Raw genomic sequence first — 25080 nt, forward strand, 5'->3', positions numbered from 1 at the left:
TGCGCCCATCTCACTCAAGAGGCCGGGGGCCAGCGCTGTCCGGAGACACTTCCGGGTCACGTGGCCAGTGTGACATCGCTGCTCTGGCGAGCCAGAGCCGCACACGGAAACGCCGTTTACCTTCCCGCTGGTAAGCGGTCCCTATTTATCTACTTGCACCCGGAGGTGCTTTCGAACTGCTAGGTTGGCAGGCGCTGGGAACGAGCAGCGGGAGCACACCCCGCCACAGGGATTCGAACCGCCGACCTTTCGATCGGCAAGTCCTAGGCGCTGAGGCTTTAACCCACAGCGCCACCTGCGTCCCTATACTAATTCAGGTAGCGGACTCCAATTCCCAGCAGCCCCTGGTAAGCGGGCACGCCCTCACGCCCTCCCTCCCTCCCTCCCTCTCTTCTTTCCATTGGTAAGGAGCTCCCTCTGGCTCCTCCACAAATCAAGGCGCAGTCGGTATCCAAACCCCGCCCGCCGCTTCTTCCCAGCGAGTCAGGCTGTGAGATCCTTGTGATGGACGGGCCTCCGAGGCAAATGAGCGCGCGAAGGGGGAGGAGCGTGCGGGGGCGTGCGGGCGAGAGGTTGGTTTCCTGGCTGCGCTCTTTGCCCGCTGCGTTGCATCTGGTGGCTGAGGCGGCGGGACCCCGGAGGAAGCCATGGGGGCCTATCTGAGCACCGTAAGTACCCGGCCGGCTCCCTCCGGGGGTCTTCCTCCTGCGCCTCCGCGCCTTGCAAAGCGCTGCTCCCCGGGGACCGGCCCAGGCAGGCAGGGGGCGCCCTCTGCAAATGGCAGCCCGGGGCTGTGCAGGTTCCCGTTGCGGAGGCTCAGCGCGTTTTGCAAGGGGCTCGCCTGGGCGCCTTGCACGGAGAGCAAGCCGGAGGGCAGCACCTTCCTTTCCTGCACCTTTCTCAGATAGTCAGAAGGCCCTGCTTGGAGGTTGCTGCGCGTTTGCAAGGGGGGCGGAGGGAGGGAGGGAGAGACCCCCCGCGCGTGCACCTCGTGAGTGCATTAGGAAAGAGAAAAAAATAGTTGGGGGGGGGGAGAGATCGAGATCGAGAGCAGACTGGTATGCAGAGAGAGGCCTATTCTATCAGCTGCTTCGAAGCTGGCAGGGCGGGGTTTGTGACTCATCGTGCTTTGACAACTCATAGGAAAAACACTCCAGACTTTCCTGGCGATCACCATACTGGAATAGAAAAGGCTTTTTGCCTTCTCTCTTGCTGCTATCCATCCATCAGCAACGGATGGTTTTTAAAGTTATTTATAGAGCTTTGAATTATTATTTTTTTAAAAGGGGGTGTGCCCAATGTACTTTGATGTGTATATATACACATCATAATGCTGACAGTATATTTTGCATTATTACATTTTGGTGAGAGGCAGTTAAGAGAACATTATGTACCCCAGCAGCCTGATCTAAAGAAAAAATGTTTAAGATCAATAGCCTGATTCAGTACATGTTTAGTAACTCTTGGCAAGTTGTGTTTTACTCCCAAGTAAATCTTCATTGAGTCAGTAGTGATGTAGTAGCACTTACTCTTGAGGAAATATGCGTAATGTAGGGCTGCACATCTTGCTGGTTTTTAATAGCTCTTTAGCCATTATCTTATTTACATTCAGTGGATTTTTTTTACGCATAATTGGTGCCTTTGGAATGAGAGCATAACAGAAGGCTAACTATCTTGCTTACAAAAGCACTGCAGTCCTTGGAGAAAAGTGGTGGAGCACATGTTTTGCAGGTGGTGCAACCCCTGGTAGGCCTTGGGCAGCAGGATTAGGACAGACCTTGATGAAATGCAGAGATTTGCCAAGAGTCAGGCTATGGAGCAAGTTGGACCAAGATCAGAGGCATCTTATCTCTTACCTCCTGAAGAAGCAATATACTGTACAGGAATGGCACAAATGGTGGCTTGGGACCCGGCCACACTCTCTTCATCCACCTGCAGATCTCTGAGGTTCCTGCTCACCAAGAGGATTATCAAGAAGTGCCAGGCTCCATCCATTGCCCAGAGAACTGCATGCTCCCATACAGTTTTGTATTATTGCAACTTGTAAATCATATTGAGGATTATTCGGTCAGAAGGCAGAGTATTAACCTTCACAATTCAGAGAAGGAAAAGTTACCATCACAGTTCACAGTAATGGGGTTTAATAACTGATCTCAGGGGTTGTTTGTGCATCAGCTCCAGGGCAGATATTTTTTGGTCATTTTTGATGGGGTTGTTCCTGGAACACCCTGTTTTGGGGAGCATCAACACAGTGCTGGTCATGAAGGTTTCTGCTGGCATAATGGGGAGGCCACAGCCTATAGAATGGGAGACCCATGGCATCCTAGAGACTCTCAGCCCACCCTACCAGGGAGCATAGGATTACTTATGTATTCCTTTAATTAACTGAAATTAAACATTTACCAGATCTTCAGTATAGGTACTTGATAGGTGATCAACGTGGCACCCATCACTTCCAGCCAGCTCGGCCAATGGTCAGGTGTAAGGTCCAGCAACACCCAAAGGTTGCCACATTGCTTTGCCTGTACAGTATCATACCACAAGCAAATTATTTTCTGAGAAATAAACTGCTGTAGCTCCTCAGCCATCACCAGTTAATATTTGTCCTCAATTATTAAAATTAAGACTGAACGCTCCATAGAACAAATGGGCACTTATATATAAGTACAGTAATTCTCTTTGCTTCGAATCTGCCTGGGTCTCTCTATGCTAGAAACTGAGTTATCATTATTTACATCTCTCGTAAACATTTTCTGTGTCTTTTGAAGTTCTACAAAACAGAACTTAACACCACCGCTTAAAACTTGGTTGAAGAGATGGGTGGTGTCTGGAGAAATTTAATTGGGTACTTCTGTATTGTTTAACTTTCCAATATATATTGTGAGACCACAGCGTTTTCATGAGAGTTATAAATCCTTGTGTAGCCTACTTGCAGTGGATATAATATAGCAGGTTTCCTCAGCCTCGGCCCTCCAGTTGTTTTTGGGCCTACAATTCCCATGATCCCTAGCTAGCAGGACCAGTGGACAGGGATGATGGGAATTGTAGTCTCAAAACATCTGGAGGGCCGAGGCTGAGGAAGCCTGTAATGCAGAGTTCAGAGGGAGCACCATTTATGCGGTTCGAAGTTTTCCATCCCACATGTGGGGGGCTTAGGCTTCAGGCAGCCCCCCAAGGGCCCAGCGAACTTGGCAGGTGAGCAGGAAGGGGCCCGTAGCTTAGGGGGCTGGATGGCAATTTTTTTTGCCTGCCTTGCTCCATATGCTACCCCAAAGGCCACCAGCCCAGAGCTTAGAGTCTAACTCTCTGGGCTCTTGAGTGGTTCAGAGAAGCTTGCTGAACTTTGCAGCTGATACAGATAAATTCCTATTCAGTTTGTTTTAAAAAGCTAAAGTAGATCACACAATTGTATAAAATGAGAGGGGCACCAAAACAAGAAGTTGCAATATATATGTGTTGTACCTCAGGACTGTGGGGATAGTCCTCCTCTTTGAGGAGTGGCACCTTCATGAAAGGGAAGTGTGTCTTCTTGATGGGCTACGGTTCTGGGTTCCTCAAGAAAGCTACACCCCCCCCCCCCACTTGGTCCCCTTCCCTTCCCATCACCTCTGTTGTTCATCTTTCCTTTCCTTTTTTTCTACTCCTGGCTTCCAGATTTCTCCTCCTCCTCTCCTTGTATCTTTCTGCTTCCTCTCCCTTCCAAGTTCAGTCGCAGCTACTCTTGGATTTTTCTGTTGATTCTACCAGCAGCTCTCACTTTCGTTCCTATCTACGTTTGAAATAGCATTTCAGCCTGATTCAGGAAGTGACTTATTCAAGGCAGCGAGATGGTTGTTTCTGCCTTCTTGTAGTTGTTTATGTCTCCCTTTGCCCTGTTTCACTCCATTTTTCTACTTCCCTTTTCTCTGTTCATTAACTTGTCAGTAGTGGAAGAAAGTGAAAGAGAAAAGCAGCTGAGAAGAGGGCAAGAGAGGGGGAGATCACTGCTCCTTCCAGTCTCTTTTCTTAACCCCCACTGTGGTCTTTGCTGTCTACCTTGGCTACACTCTCTGGCATGTCCAGCAGCTGAACAGCAGCATTTTAAAACCTCCTGGTTTTGTGACTACGGTATGTCCCACTGTTCTCTGGCCACTTCCAGCCAGCCAGTTCCTTACCCCTTCGCCCCAGCGTTTTCCAAAGGACTGTGCTCCGGGGCAGCTGAGCATGCTTAGCCTCCATTGCTATGTGTTGGGGAAACCCAGCCAGATGGGCGGGGTATAAATAATAAATTATTATTATTATTATTATTATTATTATTATTATTATTATTTGCCCCATTAGTTTTGATCTTTAGTTAGCATTTTGCTTGTACTTCTGCAAACCTTGGGGTTTTCCTGAGACATTCCTCTTGTTTCTTGGTGACTGTTTTGACTTTCTCTCATATCTTTATGTATCTCTGTCGGTAACCTTTGCCTCCTCAAATCTGCCTGAGCTCCCTGTTCACCTTTGATGTCCCCTTGAGTATTGATGGCTCTGTATGAGGACTACATTACACTGAAAATAAGTGCGTCCTTTTTGTAATCAGTTGGATGTAGAGAAGGAAAGAAAAATATAAAGAATATATCAGTTATGCATGCTAGATATTAGCCACATGTTTGTAGGAGAAAGGGTTCCATTGCAGAAGTGACTTGGGAGGGTTGCATCAGTTTGATACATTTGCAAGACATGGTCTATTGCAGTTGGCTTGACAGGATGAACTTGCTGTTTTCGTAGCAGGCATTGTTGGCATCTTCTTCCCACCATTCCCTCTGGCCAGTCTGACTGAATTCCTCAGAGGGCTAAATCTGAATGTGCTGCATGCTGCTTGGCCGCACCCTAAAGCTGGAGGCAATAATCCTTAGCTGACCAAGGTCCTGGTTGAAAGCTTTAAGAACAGAATGCTAACTGCTCTGCGTTTGTTTCTTAAGAAGACTAAATTCCCAGGGAAGGGAGAGAAGCCATATCGCTTTTTCTTCCTTGACAATAATATTCTGATGTTTGAAATGTTGAATGTCTTCCAGGAAACTGATGCAAATACTGTGTGTGCGTGTGTGTTTTGGCTTCCTTCACTGGTTCTTGGTCTGGAAACTTCAGCTGGTGGGAATGTGTTGCTTGTTCTTTTAACTGAATCTCATGAGGATCTTAAACAAACCGATTCCATGTAGCAAAACACACATGCCCTCTTCATTCATAAAATAGATAATATAGTAGCAGTGCTTGAAATTCACACAATTATGTTTTATTTATGTTTGTTTGAAGTATTTGTCATCCAGCATCCACTCAAGAATCCCAGGGTGGTTTTTAAGCAACTCGTTTATGTGTTGTAAGTTATGTTGTTTTATGTGTGGCAAATAATAGCATTAAAAATTAACAATGAAGAAAACTAGCAAATCAACCTATATGAAATTAATAATAATTGCTATAAACCATGAATAACAGTAGTTATTAATTCATGTTCAATAAATAATAGTGGCCTTAAATTCCTTCAGGGCACGGCTCGTCCTTTCAGGAGATTTATGGTTCCTGTCTTTTTTCCTCTCTCCCTCCCAACCCCACAAAAAAGTAAAAGGTAACGTGAAAACATGTGTCATATTTCCCACACTTGGAAGCAGCTGCCAATGAAATGAGATAGGGAAACTTGGAAGTGCCGTGATACCATATCACACATTTCACTTGCTAGACACAATGAAGGGGCTTGGGGAGAAACATATTTAGAATTGCTGCCATTTGTAGCAGCCATGCAGCTCATGCAACAGTTTGTTGTACTCTTAGACGTTCCAGTAGGATCTTAAGATGTTAACCATGCCTTGGTTGTCACGCAGGCTGCAGTGCTAATCCAGTGGCAATGGCTGCTTTCCCTGTCTTATGTTTGAGAGCCTCTGAACAAGAGGATAAACCAGCAAGAAAGGGTAAAAAAAGTCATTGGCCATTCAAAGTTGACAAAACAAAATGGCTCCCCTGGCTTAAAATTAGATGGTAAAGACAGATGAAGACGCTGTAGTGTTGGCTCTAGTGGGGCAGCCTGGAAAAGGTAAGACTGGAAGAGGATAGAAAAGCAGTGCCAACTCCACTAGCCTGAGAAGTGGTTGGCCCAGCCTCTGAGACCATGATGATATGTTGGGGGTGGGGTGGTAATAGTTTCTGGCAGTATAGCCTAGTGGGTACTGGATTGGAGCCCCAAAATGGATGCCATGTCTGTTGCCTAAACTCCCTGCAGGAAAGGATTAGAATAAAAGTAATAACATTTAAATTGTATCTGGTTTTCTGGGAGAGACAGGCTCTAGTCTAGTGGGTCACAAACATAGGGTAGTTCACTAGTATTATGCGCAAACGCACCATGTCAACAAGACTGTAGTCAGAATTTTGAGAGAGAGCTCTCAACTTGTCTTTTTCAATGGGGCATTCGGAATAAGAGTGTTTTTATGTTCTCCTTAAGAACCGCCTTCATTAGTGATTAATTAACATTAGTGCTAGCCCTGGGAATATCTGATGTTGCGGCTAGAGGAAATTGATTTTTTTATTGCTTCAGCACCATCAAATGGTGCTCTGGATAAAATACATGTCTGACTTGGTGGAATTAATTTCAGCTTATGTACCCTGATGAGTACAGGGTAGAATAATAGAATTGTAGAGTTGGAAGGTACCCCAAGGGTCATCCAGTCCAACCCTCTGGAGTACTGTACTTGCAAGTTAGGTGTCTCTCTACATCCTCTCTACATCCGTGCCCAGCAGAGCTAGTGAAATCTAGCCTGGCGAAGAGAGGAGGGTTGAGCAGTCCAGGGGGTGGTGAGCGCTTCATTGCATAAGGGGTAGTTGCTGCCACCATAAAGGTGGGGCAGGGGGAACGGCTCTGGACCTAGTAGATTTTAACATCTATCACCCAGTTGCAGATACCTTCTTTTAGGGGAAGGTGATTGAGGGGGTCATGGGAGAATAACTTCAAGCATGTCTGGATAGGATCTGGCTGACGAGAACAGGGCTTTGAATGTGGTGATTCCAAGGTCCTGTCTTCAACGCTGCACCCACAGTTAAAATAATCTTATAAAAAATAAATTGGGCCACTTGAAACCGTATTGGTCCCACACCAGGGCAGATATAGAAGAGAAGAAAATTATCTTCTATTAGATGAAGTGGGAGAATGAAATATTGCAAGATACTGAACTTCAGGGTCATTGTTTAGAAATGTTTTGGGTTGTTTTTTTAGGAATACTAAATTACAGTAAGATAGACTGTGTGTTTCTAAATCTGCAGCACCTTTAAACAAATCATTCCATGAAGTTTGTCTCTTGTATGTGGGGATATTCTCTAGTCCCTTTCCTTTCTCTCCTTTCATGATGACAGATTATCTCTCCTGCCCCTCGGCAGTATCTTATAAGGAATTATAAACCACTAAAGTCAACCATGCAGTTAGATAAGTTGCCATCATGTATAATATTCAAGAGTCACTCAGCCAAATCTGATAAAGAGCTTCCCTTGGAATGAAGAGTGGACAGCAGTTGGAGCAGTCCAGCCGCTCTAGGCTCCAAGTCCAGATCTCACCCTGAGCAACGCCTGCTAGCCCTCAATGGCAGGGTCAGCCCAGCCATGAGGCAAGGTGAGGCAGCCATCTCAAGTGGCAGAATCCATAGGGGCAGCAGATCCTGATGTGTATCTTTATTCCCCTTTGTGCCTGATGTAGATCTTCACTCACGCTTCTTCCCTGGTGGGGAGGTGGGAATCATTCTGTGGTTCATCTCAGGTGCTGAAATGTCTTGGGCCAGCCATGAGCAATTGCGGCAGGGCATGGTCAGTCCACCTGAGCAGATGGAGATACAGTCTTGACCACTGTGCATTTTTCCCTCAGAGTGGCCTTCTTATAAAACTGGTTACTGAATTATGGATAATAATGAACAGCTTGTTACATGATGCACAGGTATCTTACACTTGATATTCATACAACTTAGCATATACCCACAGATGCCCTCCTTGTGTGCATTGCTGTAAGTTAGATACTGTGATCGAGTCACATGCAGCTTCACTTCTCATCCTGTATGAGCTGTATTCTATTATTATTATTATTGTTTATTAAATTCATCCAAGTTATTTTTAATTGCATCCTTTTGTATTATGCAAGTCCATAATGTTTGTTTGTGCTTAAGAAGTTTTGATAATTTCTAGACCCTTGGCTCTGATTCTGGCTCAGAAAAGCAAAAGTCCTAGTTAACACAAACAAGACCTGTGTTTGACATATTTACATCATGGCTGCATAATTACATCCACCATTTGTTTTTTAAGGCAAACTGCTGGTTCATAGCCCATAAATGTTGGCTAATAGTTAGGAAATCTATGTGTGTGAAGTATCAGTTAGGAAGATATGCAGCATGCACACACATTGCGCCACAGGGAGGGATCAGGTGTGGATGTATGTGAAAAACAAGGGCTGGTAGTTGGGAATAATCAAACAGCTATGAATTAGCAGAATGTACCTTGGGATTTGGTGTGCGGTGGTGGATCGCCTGTTTGCTTCCATTTGTGCTAGCATTTTCATTTTCATTCCCTCTCCCTCTCAATGTATATAGGTAGGTATGTAGGGAGATAGGTATTCGTAAATAAAGCAAATATCTTAAAATGCCATAAATCTCCTATGTGCTCTTGGCCAGCTAAACCCAGGCACCTGTTAGAAGTAGGAAACTTGCAGAACAAATTACATTTGTGTGTGTTGTTAGCATCATAATATTTACCAGAATGTTTGAGTGTGAGCTGGGAAATCCCCTTGGCCACAAGTTCACTACGTGGCTTTATATATCGCTCCATTTTTCATGTTCCAAATATTGGCACAACTCATGGGGTTATTGCAAGGGTTTGTGGAGGAATGGATGTGAAGCACAGGACTCTAAAAGCCACTTACCTTTACAGTACAGAGATACTATATTTTACTTCATCCCTCAGGAAAATAAAGATTACTTGAACTGTTGTTTTAAAAGGAAAATTATAATATATTTAATATCTTATGTATTGCTTTGTGATACTATGCTACTAATGTGATGTTACTTGCTATTTTATTTTTTATTTTGCTCATGAATGTTTACTGGCGTGGGCTGTTCATATTTAGAGTCATGGTAGTGATACTGTCCTTTCCCTTTCTGTGTTGCAGTTGGGAAGAGTTGCGCTCTCTCCAGTATACTTCGTGATCAGCTTGATCATGAGAATTTTCTCTAAGCCTCTGCCTCCCATTACCCTGGAGAATCCTGATGTGAAATATGCCCTGCGACTGATTGACAAAGAGGTAATAGTCACCATAGCTCAATTTTCCCTCTTCTCCCCCTGCCAAGTTAAGATAGAGAACAAAATGTACCAGGATTCCCAAACAATCCATGGAAAACCAAAGTGTGTGTCTCCCACTCTCCTTATAAGCATGCATGTTTATTTTCTAAGCGAACAGGCAGTTCTGAAACATGGCTTGGTGCTGTCATCTAAACCACTGAGCATCTTGGGCTTGCTGATCAGAAGGTCAGCAGTTTGAATCTGCGTGACGGGGTGAGCTCCTTTTGCTCTGTCCCAGCTCCTGCCAACCCAGCAGTTCAAGAGCACATCAGTGCAATTAGATAAATAGGTACTGCTGTAGTGAGAAGGTAAATGGTGTTTCCATGCGCTCTGGCTTCCATCACGGTGTCCCGTTGCGCCAGAAGCGGTTTAGTCCTGCTGGCCACATGACCCAGAAAGCTTCTATTGACAACCCAGATCCCTTGGCCTGAAGTGAGATGAGCGCCACACCCCACTGACAAGTTTGACTGGACTTGACCATCCAGGGATCCTTTACCTTTACCTCTTAGCTTGATTATAAATTTATGTGGTAGAAGAATGTATAATACTCAAGCATTTGCGCTTCCCTTCAAAGCACTGACTTGCCTGCTGTTCCTTTTTCAGGAGATTAGTCATGACACAAGAAAATTCCGTTTTGCCTTGCCATCCCCAGAACACATTCTAGGCCTTCCTGTTGGTATGTTTTTATTTGAAGAAAATGAACACTTTTTGCAGTGCAGCTGCATCTATCTGTCTGTTTGTCGGGGGGGGGGGGTTGTGTGTGGTGGAGGAATAGAATGGGAACCCAAGACATTTGGTTGAACTGTGGGGCTTTGAAAGGAAAGAGCCTTATGAGCAGCCCACCCACCCTCTCCTGTACTAAGCCTGTGGCTACGGTTCTCCACTGGCAGGAGTAAAGCTCAGGGGGAAAGTATTTATGATCTTTTAAAATTGTCACAGCACCCAGAAATACTGCTGCACCACTGAGCTAGATCTGGATCTGGTCAGTACATGCATGGAACATCTCCTGGGAGCTCATGGCTTTAGTTTCAATATGAAAGGAGAAAAAGTCAGAAGGCAATGCCAACAAGTGCAAAAAGAGTAGCTTTCAACATTCCTGATTCTTCATGGATCAATTTTTTTCTCCTGGAGAAATTGAGTCTTTATACATTTAGCTAATCGGAAAAATGCCCCCACCTTGCTCTTGGGACACAAGTGGTGGCAAAGGCAGAATGGTACTGTGGCATCCATTGTCTTCACACAGCTGGTTTAAGGACTTGATGAGTTGGTTTACTATAGCCCCTCTGTCTCTGGTTGCAACACAATTTCTTTTCCTTCTCTGGTGTTGGGATGATTTGTCCAGGAGAACAGTTGTACTGTTCATCCACCTCTCTTACCACCTGGGAGCAAGTTCTAACATCTGGGCTTGCAGAAAGCAAAAGTATCACAACAAAGCCACATGTTAGTATAACTTGTTAATATTGCCCACAGATCAACCATGAGAATAGGTATGGCCATATAGATAGTACTTTGTGTTATTGATGTGTAGTATGACCATGGGGAAAATTACCCATTCTGAATACCATAAAACAAGAAGAGTCAACTGTTGGTCCACAGGTCACATTCTGTTTAGTTGATACTCCTGAGGACCTTGGGAAAGTGTTGGAAGAGCCAGAGAATAGTCTCAAGGTACATACCGTAAATTTCGCTCCATAACACGCAGTTTTTTTCTCCTAGAAAGTAAGGGAAAATGTCTGTGCGTGTTATGGAGCGAATGCCTACAGATGGCGGGGGAATTTGCTGCAGTCGTGAGCAGTCTGTGGCTCGCTTTGAAACAGCAAAGCGGGTGTAAGCGGCTCCTGTCAGCTAGCGGAGCCGGGGAGGAGGGAGAGAAGCAGAGCGGGAGTTGGCTGCTTTAAAACAACACCTGCTCTCTGTCCCTGCCTGCAGTTTTTTGCTGTCCGATTTTGGATTGGCCACTGTAGGGGCTGTGTGTGTGTGTCTGTGTGTGTGTGTGCTTGAGCTATCGTTCTCCTCCTCCTGCTTCCCCTTCACTCTCCCTGCGCCCCTGCGACTTTAGAATTGACACTCTGTGTGTGTGTGAGGGCTCCTTCTCTTGCTTCCCGTTCACTCTCCCAGCGCCCCTGCGCGGCCCTGCGACTTTAGGATTGACACTGTGTGTCTGTGTGTGTGTGAGGCATCGTTCTCCTTCTCTTGCTTCCCGTTCACTCTCCCTGCGCCCCTGCGACTTTAGGATTGACACTGTGTGTCTGTGTGTGTGTGTGAGGGCTCCTTCTCCTTCTCTTGCTTCCGTTCACTCTCCCTGCGCCCCTGCGACTTTAGGATTGACACTGTGTGTGTGTGAGGGCTCCTTCTCCTTCTCTTGCCTCCATTCACTCTCCCTGCGCTCTCCCAGCGCCCTGCGACTTTAGGGCCAGTTCTCTCTCTGTGTGTGTGTGTGTTTTGACCTCACTGCGCTTCTTGGGGGAGAGTGTTGGTCGCAATTTTTCTTGATTTGTCTCAGAGTGGATACTATCGTGGTTTTCTTGCCGGGGAGGAGGGAGAGAAGCAGAGCCTGCTTGTTTTAAAGGAGCAAAGCCGGAGAGGAGCCTCTCCTGCATTATTCGCAGCATCCTTCTCCACACCCCCCACATGTGCTCCTTGTCCCTTGAGTGTTTTTCCTTCCCTCCCCACTTAAAACGTGGTTACAAAGCACGGATCCACATGGATCCTCAGGATTTTTGTATTGGGCTACCCCAAACTCACTGTCAGATCACATGTCTGTGGCCACAGCATGAACCACAAAAATCATACATCCACTGTTTCATTTAGAATATTTTTTTCTTGTTTTCCTCCTCTAAAAACTGCATGCGTGTTATGGTCAGGTGCATGTTATAGAGCGAAAAATACGGTAGTTTAGTTCTTGTGCCTTGTACACACCTGGGTAGGAGACCCCCTTGGGGCTCAGTGCAGATGTGGGCCACTCTGGTAGCACAAACCTATACATGTCTACCGAGAAGTAAGACCCATTGAGTTCAGTGGGACTTAACTCCCAGGTAAGCAAGTGTAGGATTGCAGCCTGAATTCCTGAATTCTGTGTGTAGGAAAGAAGTACAATAAATTCTTGAGCTGGCTTTATACTGTAAATGTTAAATTGAAAATGTGGAGAGGGTGAGTTGGGAAAACTTTAGTTTTGGGTCATTTTTTAAGAAAAATGAAGCTCTACAGATGCATTTGCTGATTTGATCTAGAATGGCCATAACGTAACATAGCATTCTGGGAGAGCGTAGAGTGGTACCAAGTATGCTAAAGGGATGCCAGTATCAAGGGGAATGTAAGCATGTTCTTCAGTCTCTTCAAAATATGATGTATTTTTAAAACTTACTAATTTACCTCTAGGGCAGCACATCTACCTCTCTGCAAGAATCGATGGGAATCTGGTGATCAGGCCCTACACACCAGTCACCAGCGATGATGACAAAGGTTATGTGGATCTTGTTGTGAAGGTAATGGCTGTTGAGAATGATCGCTTCAGGGCAATAAAGCAACAAAATTTGAAGTATCTCGTGACCCTCTGTGAAGTTTTCAGTCTGATTTGAAACCCTCACGGATGGCCCCTATACAGCCATATGCTTGCAGTGTGGTGGTGAAACTCTGTTGATAATTAGTCTGGATTTGCAAAGGGTGTGAAGTGAGACATGTTTCTTATCCTTGCATTGCCCACATAGAAAATCTGAAACTAATCTGATATATACACTACTATTGTTTTTTGTTTTAAAGCTATCATTTTTCTATTCTCTCTCTTTTAAATAGATATATTTCAAAGGAGTTCACCCAAAATTCCCTGATGGAGGGAAGATGTCTCAGTACCTGGAAAACCTAAAAATAAATGACACGATTGAGTTTCGTGGACCCAGTGGACTGCTTGTCTACAAGGGGAAAGGCAAGACTGGTTTTTATAGGAAACATCTCGTTCCTTATATTCCATGGGCTACCCACATGTTGCACTTCTGATGTTGTTGGAACTCCAACTCCCATTATCCCTGACCATTGGCAAAGCTGGCTGAGACAGATGAAAGCTAAGAGTCATGCAGTATCTTGCTGGCTGGCCCGGCTCTATCCTATTCATAGCTTTCTCTTAAGTGGAATAAGACACCAGTTGCTTTCTTAAGGAAAGCCGGCAAAACAATAAACAAGCTTTTAAAAGAAAAGGAAAAACCGAACACTTTGTGCTAGCAGCAGAGTAAATTGGATAATTTGGTCAGATGGAAAGAAAGTGAGAGGGTCTCCTACATGATGGAAGATGTGCAGAATAGGGTCGTGTGGGGTGTGTGCTGCAGGTGCCGTTTGTTACAGACTTCTACCTCCCCTGCAGGAGTACACACTGGAGCCCTTTTGATAATCTAAATGGGACCAATGTGCATATAATGGCACACAGCAATACTTCAGTCATTACTTTAGTCATTCTGAACAGGGATTAAGAACATCTACTTCCTAAATCAAAGCAGAGTTACCACAGAAACTCTGGTTGCTTTCAGATAACTGAAGCACAATTTAGTGCTCGTGTGCTGTGGTGTCTTGAGCTCAAATGTGTCTCCTCCCCTTGCTTGCTTGCAAGGAAAGAACTTGCCAGCCGTAGCAGACGCTATGCAACCAGTTTCCTGGTATTATTACAAGCCGTGATGTTGTTGGCATCTGCCTGTCTTGGGAGACAATGGAGTGCGCCTCCGCAGGCAAAGTAAAACATTAGCAGCCCTGAAGTGACCTCCCAGGGTGCAAGCCTGGGCAGTGTGTCGGGGGGTCCTGGGCTGCCCAGACAACAAGACCTCCTTCTTGGCCTTGCTGATGTGGTCCAAAGGAAAGCAGCAATATGTTTGGCACCAGCTTGGCTGCAGGAATGGCCGGAAGGAGGCTCGCAAGGAGCCGTCTTTCATATTCTTGCACATGGAGGGGGAGAGAGTGCATGGGCCCAGCTCCTGCTACAGCACGTTCTCTCAATGCGAAACCCAGGTAGCACTGTGCCTTCATGCAGTCTCTCTAGTAGAAAGGTGCAGGGATTTCAGTAGTAAGTAACCCACCACAAGAATTGTGGATTCTAATGGGAATTCTAGCAGCCGCCTTCACTCTTCCTGTCACCCTGCCTTTTCTTGCAGAGGAGCACTGGATGGGGCTTAGGTAATGAATTGGTTGGCAGCTCTCAAGATAGCATTTTCCCTAGCTTATGTTTATTTTCTCACAGAGGGCAGCAGAGGGTCTCTCCCTGTTCTGCTGAGGCAACGGGGTCTCTAGATGTTGTTAGACTCCCGCTCCCATCATCCCTGGCCATTGAGTGTGCTCACTGGTGCTGATGGGAGTTTCTGTGTTAGCAGCATTGGAGGGCCACAGGTTGCACATCTCTAGGACAAGGTTTTATTCCTCCAGTCTCCTAGTTAAGGGTGGGGAAATTGTGGCTCTTATCAACTTCTGCTTCTAGCCATAAAACCACTGTTTGATGTTTCCACAGGCGTATTTGCTATTCGTCCTGAAAAGAAATCTGAACCGGTTCTTAAACATGTCAAATATGTGGGGATGATAGCAGGTGGAACAGGTACAAAATAGATTGTTTGCTGTCTTTTGTGTATTGAGTTTGTTTGTGTTCTCTAAGAGGTGGCTTTCTTTGTTTGACTCTGCTGTGGCTGGTGTTCCCTCCCCCCCCTTTCTCTAAAGGAATTACCCCCATGTTGCAGCTCATTCGGGCTATCATGAAGGATGAAGAGGATCCCACCACTTGCCATTTACTCTTTGCTAACCAGGTAAATAGACGTCTCTATTTTTATTTTTTGTGGATGTTAATCTGAAGGAAAGGCAGGATTTTGGCAGGGCTCAGAAAAGCAAGGTGGTGGTGTTTTTTTAAAGGGACATATTCATTGATGTTCAGTGCAATCCTACACGTTTACTCAAGAACATATTCTATATTTTACATAGGACTTTACTCCCACATAAGTGTGCATAAACTTGCAGCCTTATATCCCCCCTTTTTGTACTGCTCAGAGCAGCTTGCCTTGGGTTCCCACAGTGTTCCATCAAAGGAGGTTTCTGGACTCCTCCTTGGCTTCAGCAGTAGAACTGGGTCATGTTCCTTCAGACCATCCCATGAGCCAGGAGTGGGAACCTTTGGCCCTCAGGATATTGCCAAACTGTAAGCAAAACTAGTGACAATGGGAATGGTACTTCAGTAATATCTGGAGGTCCAAAGGTCCTAGATAAACATTGAGTTTCCAGACCTTGTTGGCCTTACAACTCTTGGCCAGTAGATGTGATGATGGTAGTTGAAGTGCAGCAACATCTGGGAACACAAAGTTGGGGAAGCCTGCTCTAGACCAGGTGGAGAACCTCAAGCCCAGGTGCTAAACATGCTCCTCCAGGCCTCTCTGTTGGCCCTGGGACTGTGCCCAGGCTGCATTCTCTCCATAGGCCACATCATTTGCTAGTGGCGCCATTTCACATCTTCAAATGCTTTTGCCTGGATGGAATGTGCTCTTGAACTGTGAAAAGAGGCCTTGCCTGAGTGGAGAGAGGTTCACAGAAATCTCAGCCTACCATGCAGAGGTAAAAGTTGCACTCATTGCTCCACCCAGTCTTCACTCAGACCCCACCCAACGTGGCCACGGCCCACAGAAGGCTGCCCACAAGACAGGGTTGCCCTTGGACTGAAAATTATTTTCTACCCCTGCCTTAGATCCTGGGATCTTTTGTATCCTTGCTGACGTGAAGAGACTGAATCTAGTTGTGATCTGTGGTGTTTTCATACTCAGTTGTGCTTGATGTCTGTATTGGGATGATATATCAAGCTACACGTGTTGTTAGTCCATCTTAAATCTTTTTTACACCAAAATAAAAGTAGCCGCAACACTAAGTAAGTGTGCCCTTAAATTGCAACCTACCCCCAATAAATTTATCTTAATTTAGTTTTCTCCACAGGGTGATTTACCGATTTAAATCCTGTAACGTAACCTTCATTGATTTTTAATAACGTGCTTCTGTACCTCCAAGATTCCTTCTGCATTATTTACCCTCCATTGTGACATCTGCCTTGAGATAATCTCATCCAAGAATAGCTTTCTTTTGATAGAGACAGCTCCAGAAATAGGTGTCTTCTCCCAGCAACAACAGGTGCAGATGAGTCTTTCCTTGCAACCCTAAATATAGTCCTTTGTTTTGTGCCAAATTCCTTTGGATGGGTAATATTGCTCCCTTTCATAAGGCAGTTGCTCTAGTCACTTGATCATTTGGGTTGCTCTTTTTTCTGCACTTTTTCCAGCTCTACAAAATATACACGTACTGTATACAGATGTGCACATCTATATTCTATTGCCCAGCTGCAAAAGATAGTGGCGCTGGGATGGGAAGAAACCATGTGATATTTATGCTTCTTTTCTGTAAGGAGTTCCTGTCCCCTCAGAATGACTTGTCATCATTAGCCTTCCCTGCATTCCTTCTGGCTAGCTAGAGGAGGCCTGTCCAAGTCACAGTGCACCAAGCTGAAGGGAGCCCACCAGGCAGAAACCAAAGCCTTCGTGGAGCTGCCTTGTGTCTGGTGTGACAAGAGCCTTAACAGATGAAGCCTGAAGAAGTGTCCCTTATGGTGCTTTGAGAAAGTGGAGGGTTATGGGCAGGGCTGAACATCACTATATAATTTCTTCCGACTTCTGGCATTATCAAACCATGATATCAAAGTCGATGGCATGCATCACAACTAGACCTGTTTGGTTATTCCTTGCTACCGAGAGTCCAGTCAGACCTCAAACCATAGCCTCATGGAAAAGTGCGGTGAGATGACAGCTTTCTAATTTACGCCTGTTACTGTACTTCCTTCTTCATTTACTGGTTTGGGAGTGGCTTTTACCTAGTCTTTTAAAAAAGTTTGTACAGTGGACAGCACAGAGCTACAAAAAAAACCCCTGTTGCTCCTTTTTTTTTTCTTGGACAGACTGAGAATGACATCCTGCTACGCCCAGAACTTGAGGAAGTGCAGGCTCAACATTCAAACCGATTTAAACTGTGGTACACGTTGGATAGAGCACCTGAAAGTAAGTCCCTTATTCCATTATGGTTATTATCATCTTAGTTGTCCAACTAAAAATATGTTTGTATCTTTGCAAATGTATGTATTGTACAAGTACACCTGTTAAGTGAGCCAGGATTGGTGGTGGCTCGGTGTTGAGTGCATGCAAGAAAACTCCAGTTTGCTGTGACAAATGCCAGGAAAAAAACGGACTTCTGTGGAAAATGTCTTCCAACTGTAATCACAGAATTGTAAGCTGGAAGGGACCCAGAGGGTCATCTAGTCCAGGCCTCTGCAATGCAGGAATCCTGCCCACAGCTGTCCCTGGGTGGACGTGAACCACCAGCCTTCTGGTTAACAGCCAGATGCCCTGACCCATTGCACCACGTGAAGACGATTGGAAATTCATGATGTAATAGAGATGAGTCAATGTTTGTGACTAACGACCTTTTTAAAGTTAGTTGACAATAACTCCTGAATATGTGAAGAGGCTCATTAGAAATGGTTTTTGGGTAAAATGAAATTTCTGTCTGCAGTGTTGGACTCATTCACACATGCTTACTATCACCTGGTTCACAAAATACAGTGAGCCCAAACTATGGCTTACTACTTTGCTCCTACTGAGACAAGAACAAATATTGACTAGTGAGGAGAGAGCTTACTCATGAACTGCTCAGACAACAGCTCAGTTAAACCTTGGCTTAACTCAGTGTCGTGTGTGAATCAGCCATTCTGTTCTTCAGCACCAGCAGTGGACTTTCTCCGCATTGACTTTGTCTGGGAATTAAAATCTTCATCAGAAGCCCTTCTCTGGTATGCCCTCCCCTGGTAGCAACTACAGAAAGGGCCTCTTTACTGGGGCACAGGATTTCCTCCGTGGGTGTGCTCACCTGATTCCTTATTCATCATTTTAGGGACTAGACAAAATTTACCCTCTTAGGCTTTTAATGGCATTTAATTTTAATAATAATAATAATAATAATAATAATAATAATAATAATAATAATAATAAATTTTATTTATATCCCACCCTCCCCAGCCGAAGCCGGACTCAGGGAGGCTAACAACAATAAAACAATACAACAGTACAACACAACACTCTAAAATCATTCATTATAAAATTAATTCAGATCAAACTTCCTGACAGTAAGAAGAACTTCCTGACAGTAAGAGCTGTTCGACAGTGCAATTTGCTGCCAAGGAGTGTGGTGGAGTCTCCTTCTTTGGAGGTCTTTAAGCAGAGGCTTGACAACCATATGTCAGGAGTGCTCTGATGGTGTTTCCTGCTTGGCAGGGGGTTGGACTCGATGGCCCTTGTGGTCTCTTCCAACTCTATGATTCTATGATTCAAACCAATGGCAACCATTGGGCCAGAGCTCCGAGAAGATTCCCAAAGGAGGGAGTCAGGCTGTGCCCTGGCCAAGGCATTGTATTTGTTCTTACTGTCCAATTCTTGTTGTTTTAGCGTATTTGATTTTTAATCACCTTGAAGCTTTTTTTTTTTTTTTTTTGACAGCAGAATAAAAATCCATGAATACAAAATGTATATATGCATTTATTTTCTTTGGTGTCTATAGATACTGCAGTCTCATTTTTAACAGATAACTTGGATTGTGGTCTTTCCTAATTAGGTTGGGATTACAGCCAAGGATTTGTGAACGAAGACATGATCAGGGACCACATGCCCCCGCCCCAAGAAGACGTTCTCATCCTGATGTGTGGGCCCCCTCCAATGATTCAGTATGCTTGCATTCCCAATCTGGATAAATTGGGATATTCCAAAGAGATGAGATTTGCGTACTAAAGGGGAATGGAGGCACAATAAAATCAGAATGTGTAAGTGGGGGAAACAATGGATGGAAGTGCAGGGAACAAGGCAGTAAAAGTGCATGGGGCATAGAGGTGTGAAGCTGCGTTCAGAGAGATGCCAAACTCTCTATACAAGTTTGGTGTCTCCTTATTAGTGACACGCTGAAAATTCTGTAATGGATATCTGTGTTGTATATGGTATCTTTAGCTTCGCTATGCTTAACAAATCTGTTGTAAGGCCACCGGATTAACTCTTTCACAATAGATAGGCAAAATGTAGCCGGCCTCTTGCCTCACCAAAGAGTTTCTTACTGATACAACATGCGTGCGTGATATGCAACTGTCAAGCACGCTTATGTGAAGGAAGAGTTTTCTTGTCATGAAGCTATACAATGAGCAGTTTAAGCATAGCTGTATTAAATACACACTGATCAATAATTGAAATTTCATTATTGCCTTTATTTGAAGATTGGTGGTTTAGCCAGTTTGGGGGTGGGGAGTGTTGCTTAGTTAATGAAAATACATTATAAAATACAAAATACAGAAACCTCTGTATATTGAGAACACAGATCTGACTTATTGTCTCACTACAGAGCAACGTCTTCCTTAAGTTTTTCTTGCTAATCATTCCCAAGTAAAGCTTTGTACACAAGTGTTCCTTAAAATGCTTCCAACCTTCTTTAGTAGTGAAGTGTGTAAAACAGCCCAGTGCTAAACACATTTCCATGGGAATAAGTCCCACTGGTTTTTTTTTAAATGGTATTTGTTTTTGGGATGTCGGTCACCTTTGGAATGCTGTGGGACATCGGACAATTACTTAAAGCGCTAAGTGTGTGTCGTATACATCTTCTTAAACTGTAAGCTTTACAACTGCCAGATGAAGACTTCTACAGATTCCTGAGAGATGTGCGTAATACCTATTAACTGCAGAGGTATCGTGTGCATTTTAACTAATCTTTTTATATAGATCTTTTTATAAGTTGCTAAATAGCGTTGTTAAATAAATTAAAATTCTGTGGCCAGATTTCCCCCAAAATTAATTGCACTGTGTATGAACATGTGTGTGTGATGAGGTCTCGCATTCCCGAATGAGTAAGTTCTAGTCTCTTCCAGACGTCCTTTTTCTTATCTGCATGGGGTACTATCCCACTGGGACATTGGGATAAAAAGCCACATTGAAATGAAGGGAAAACTCTTTTGGCACATTAAAACTAGAACTGCAGCTTAGCACCCCTCCCTGTGCCTGTGTAATGAGTGTTTGCGGTTTCTCCTTCCACCTAGAGAGAGCAGGCTCCTGAGTCTGAGCATGCTTCTCTCCTGTCCTGTATGCTGATTCTGAGGCTCTTCTATATCTTGCCCTGAAGCATCCTGTGGGTTCAGCTGATCAATTCCAGGACTCCTGCGTGGCAGTACCACACTTGCCCTTATTGGGAGTGTTTTGAGGAACAAAAGTAAGCCACTACATATATTTGCTGAAATCTTTTGAGAAGGGAGTGGGAGGGGTTGCAGCCTGATGGAATGCTAGTCAGGTGTGCACAACTTAGGACCTGGAAAATGCTAGTGGAAGAGACTGAAGATAGATAGAACAAAACACTAGAATGGTTTTACTTCTGTATGTGCTAAATTCCTTGATTGAAACAACTCTTGCGGCAGAAAATAAGCAAAGTCCATGTAACTATCTTTTTGCTTAATATTTTTGTATATCACTGTGGGCAAAAGGAACCTTAACTTTTTAATAAATGTATTATTTGAGGTGTTGAACAACTCTGGCTCGCCTCACACAAACTGTTCTGTAGGACACATCCTACCTGTTCAGCTATTAAATTTTCCAACTGCGACGTGGTAGAAATAAAACTTTTTTTGCTTATCGTTTACTTATTTCATGGATGTCATCTTACCTTAATGTTGGACTAAATGTTTAAAAAAAACAAACCAAAGGTGAAATAAATATTCTCTGACATGGCTCACAAAAGAGAACGCAAAACAATAATAATAATTTATTATTTCTACCCCGCCCATCCGGCTGGGTTTCCTCCTGGGTTTCCTGTTTCTGGGGAAACAGTTGAAATGGCACTGTATCCAGCAGAGCCAGAAAGATAAAATAATAGAAGAGTTGGAAGGGACCATGGGGGTCATCTAGTCCAATCCCTGGCAAGGCATCGAGTTCACGACCCTGAGATTAAGAGTCCCATGCTCTACCAACCAAGCTAAGTCAAGAAGTCAAACATATTAATACTGCAATGATGGGAGATTAATTCAGCAACAGCAGGAGACACCAAGGTTGCACGTGAACCATCCTAATGAAAAGCTCTAGAGAATTCAGCTTGCACAGACCTTGGTTGACCTAATAAACAGTAAGTCAGATGAACAGACCTTTGTGCAGTATAATTAACAGCAGGCATTGTAGACCAAATGGAGCTACTCAGAAGGCAATTATCCTATTTCAATTATATAAAGCTCTTTCAAGCACATTTTCTTAATAATCCTTAACTACTACAAAGTACGCCAATGTGATTACCTCTGTATTACTACTAGCTAGATCATTGGGGGGGGGGGGGTTGGGAACAAGTTACTGAAGTCTCTCCAGTCTGTCCAACTATAAGCAGTTAGTCCATCTGCACACATTATTTCTGTTCCAGGGGGTTCTGAATCATACACCCTCCCTTTGATAGATATATGATGAATGGGAGTTGAGGTACCAAAAATCCTACCTTAAAAAACATGCTCTTCCATGCAATGGGGACTGGGTGTATTTATAAATTGGAAAATGTCTGGTCTGGCAGCCTCTTGCCTGTGGTCCTTGCCCCATCTTGCAAATAGCTACAAATATCCTTTAGACCACGTGTACATGACTAAGAAGTTCCCAACAAGGGGACACAAATTCCATTCACAACAATATTAACAGCTCCTACATTCACTCCTCCATCTGCCTGCAGGGATAATGGCAGGATCAGCTGAGTCAAGCAGGATCCATTTCCTACTCCCACCTCCCCCTTTTTATAGCCTTTAGAGCAGAGGAAATGTTTTGCCAGTGTGCACCAGGCTAGCTAAAAATGGCTCTCTTCCTGGTCATCTGATATTTCTAGGTAAGCAGTGCAGCTTAACAGCTGCCATTTATATATTAATTTGGCCTATTACTGTGTGCAGCTGTTGACTTGCACCATGATTTGGCTTAACCAGCGAGGAAACCTGACAACAGGATTGAAACTGTCTTGCCTGTTGCAGTTACGTGCAATAGGATGATGAAATCAAAATCAAAATTTGCAGGGAGCAGATCATCATTTTCTCAGTCCCAGTTCCTTGTATACAAATAAAAAAGCATATAAGAAGCCACAGAGCAGTTATAAAACACTCATCACACAAGGTTTGTTATATAAAAAAAGGAACATAAACAAAAGTAGTTTTGAGGTGTGCTTTTTTAAACCCTCTTGCTTCACGAGTGTCAACCATGAAGAAAATGAATGAGGGGATTAAACCATTTCATTAGTCCCGCATGCCGATGGTAAATCAGACACTTGGAGTATTTAAAAAGAGGCTATCAGAGGTTTGCCATATGCAAAGAATATCCAAGAACTGTCCTGTGGCCTTGGTGGAATTAACAGCCCCCCCCCCCCAACCACCTCGTGAGCAAAAGGGGTTGACGGCCAGCAGGCCACCATAAAGTTACCCCCTAACCTGGACTGTAGCCCGATGGGCTGCATTTACTAGGAACACCTGTTCCACTGATTTTCTATCACAGTATCACATCTTACTGATACAGGAAACCTGGACCAGGGATAACATCATTAAATGGATACCTCTCCTTTACATTTGGAGCTGAACTGGGGAAGAGGCATCGCAGAGCAAAAGGGGAATTAGGGATCCCACAAGATGATCAAACCTCTCCATTCTGAAGGAAATCAGCCCTGAGTGCTCACTGGAAGGACAGATCCTGAAGCTGAGGCTCCAATACTTGGGCCACCTCATGAGAAGAGAAGACTCCCTGGAAAAGACCCTGATGCTGGCAAAGATGGAGGGCACAAGGAGAAGGGGACAACAGAGGACGAAATGGTTGAACAGTGTTCTCGAAGCTACCAGCATGAGTTTGACCAAACTGTGGGAGGCAGTGGAAGACAGGAGTGCCTGGCGTGCTCTGATCCATGGGGTCACGAAGAGTCGGACACGACTAAACAACAGTTTCTAACAACATCAGCTCCACACCAAGGCCCCTCCCTTCACTTAAGACATACACCATGGCTACTCTGTTCCATCTTAACAAGCAGGCTCTGTTAATTATCACTGAAAGATGTTAGTAGAGTGCACACACAAGTTTACCAGAAAATTTTCATTTAGGGTATCTGTGGCTAGGTGGGATTTGCTTTGTGGATCTTCAAAGCCAAGATACTCTTTTAGCTTTTGAGACACATAGACCCCTTCTTGTCTAAAAACATCTCATAGAACCAGGACAGCAGCCTTATTCTCTTGGGTTGTTTCCTGTGATACTTTTTGGCCCATCTTCTTGTCAAGGGTGGAGCTTTCACTCAAGATGCCCTCAAAGTAGTATATTTTTCCAGGCTAACATAGAAGTGGTATTTCCCCATTGTTTTACAGCAAAAAATTCACTATACACAAAACCCTGCCATGCAAATTACTCATAGCTTTCTGAGTGCCAGCACAAAACTGGGTGTCCCCTGCTCCACCTCAGCTAACAGAAAGCAGTTGAATGGGCTGGGTCATTTTCATTTCTGAAGTGCCATTACTTTCTTTCCATTTTCCATTCCTTTGTTGCTAACATTGGCAGTGGAAAATTTACCATACCCTAGTGCTTAGAAGTCCAAACTAGGGAGGGTGGAAGAATATGACTGTTTCAAAGCAGCCATCCACTTTTCTGTTGTGAGGGTAGTTCCATTTCATTGGGCTGGCCTGTCAAACACACAATGCTTTATTCAAATCAGAACGCTTAAGATCACCAGAAGTTATTTAAAGCTTTATTGTTTGCAATTTTACACAGTTACTTGGGTGTAAACCCTGAGAAATCAGTTGGACTTCCTTTTGGAAGATTTCAAAACTAGGGTGGCAAGAAACATCTGAGTTAAAGACTACTACACTGACGTTTGGGACGCGGGTGGTGCTGTGGGTTAAACCACTGAGCCTAGGGCTTGCTGATCAGAAGGTTGGCGGTTCGAATCCCCGAGACGGGGTGAGCTTCCGTTGCTCGGTCCCTGCTCCTGCCAACCTAGCAGTTCGAAAGCACCTCAAAGTGCAAGTAGATAAATAGGTACTGCTCCAGCGGGAAGGTAAACGGCATTTCCATGCGCTGCTCTGGTTTCGCCAGAAGCGGCTTAGTCATGCTGGCCACATGACTCGGAAGCTGTATGCCGGCTCCCTCGGCCAATAAAGCGAGATGAGCGCCGCAACCCCAGAGTCGGTCACGACTGGACCTAACAGTCAGGGGTCCCTTTACCTTTACCTTTACACTGACGTCTACCAATTTATACTGTTTAAGACAAACAATTCCATGACCTTTGCTTCAATCCATAGCAATTCCGAGAGTGATTGGGCTACCATAAGATGAATCAGAAACTAATGTCCCGGCTATGCAACACACAGTATGCACAATAAATCCAATATGGCTGAACTATCCACATCTGTGATGTTGCTTATTTTATGCTAGCAAAAACAGATGACACAAAATATGCAGCTGAATCCCCACTGTTCCTTTACCACACCAACGTATTACATGTCTCTGTGTGTGCACATCTATTTTAAAAAACTTATACAAAAAGGAAGATAGATGTGTGTGCACATCTATTTTAAAAAACTTATACAAAAAGGAAGATACAAAATGAACAAACATATTTAGCCTAACAACAACAAGAAGCCTAAGGGTGTAAAAAGAGTTAATGACTATTTAAGTGTTGTATCCAACAAATTTGCCCTGTACAGGC

The 25080-nt window shown here is 44.3% G+C and overlaps 1 protein-coding gene and 1 long non-coding RNA gene across 2 annotated transcripts; one reads left to right on the plus strand and one right to left on the minus strand.

The window, feature by feature from the left end:
- The first annotated feature begins 501 nt into the window (after window positions 1-501).
- Window positions 502-21027, plus strand: LOC310826555 (NADH-cytochrome b5 reductase 3-like). Its single transcript, XM_083701645.1, has 9 exons — window positions 502-668; window positions 9152-9283; window positions 9925-9997; window positions 12700-12806; window positions 13114-13243; window positions 14804-14887; window positions 15007-15092; window positions 17270-17369; window positions 18976-21027. Exons 1-9 carry the CDS (start codon window positions 648-650, stop codon window positions 19146-19148), a joined length of 906 nt encoding a protein of 301 aa, XP_083557771.1. The 5' UTR covers window positions 502-647; the 3' UTR covers window positions 19149-21027.
- On the minus strand, window positions 20773-24579 carry LOC310826619. The gene is made up of 2 exons (XR_014555896.1): window positions 21228-24579; window positions 20773-21197 (listed from the first exon to the last, which is right to left on the minus strand). It is a non-coding gene; the product is annotated as an uncharacterized lncRNA (long non-coding RNA).
- Window positions 24580-25080: the final 501 nt, after the last annotated feature.

Source organism: Podarcis gaigeae, assembly GCF_964106915.1.
Source record: "Podarcis gaigeae genome assembly, chromosome: 10".
Taxonomy (NCBI): domain Eukaryota; kingdom Metazoa; phylum Chordata; class Lepidosauria; order Squamata; family Lacertidae; genus Podarcis; species Podarcis gaigeae.

Coding starts and splice junctions, on each gene's coding strand:
- LOC310826555 (XM_083701645.1), top strand. CDS start 648: ATGGGGGCCTATCTGAGCACC. Junction 13,244..14,803: donor GCTTGTCTACAAGGGGAAAG/GCAAGACTGGTT, acceptor ATGTTTCCACAG/GCGTATTTGCTATTCGTCCT. Junction 15,093..17,269: donor ATTTACTCTTTGCTAACCAG/GTAAATAGACGT, acceptor TTTCTTGGACAG/ACTGAGAATGACATCCTGCT.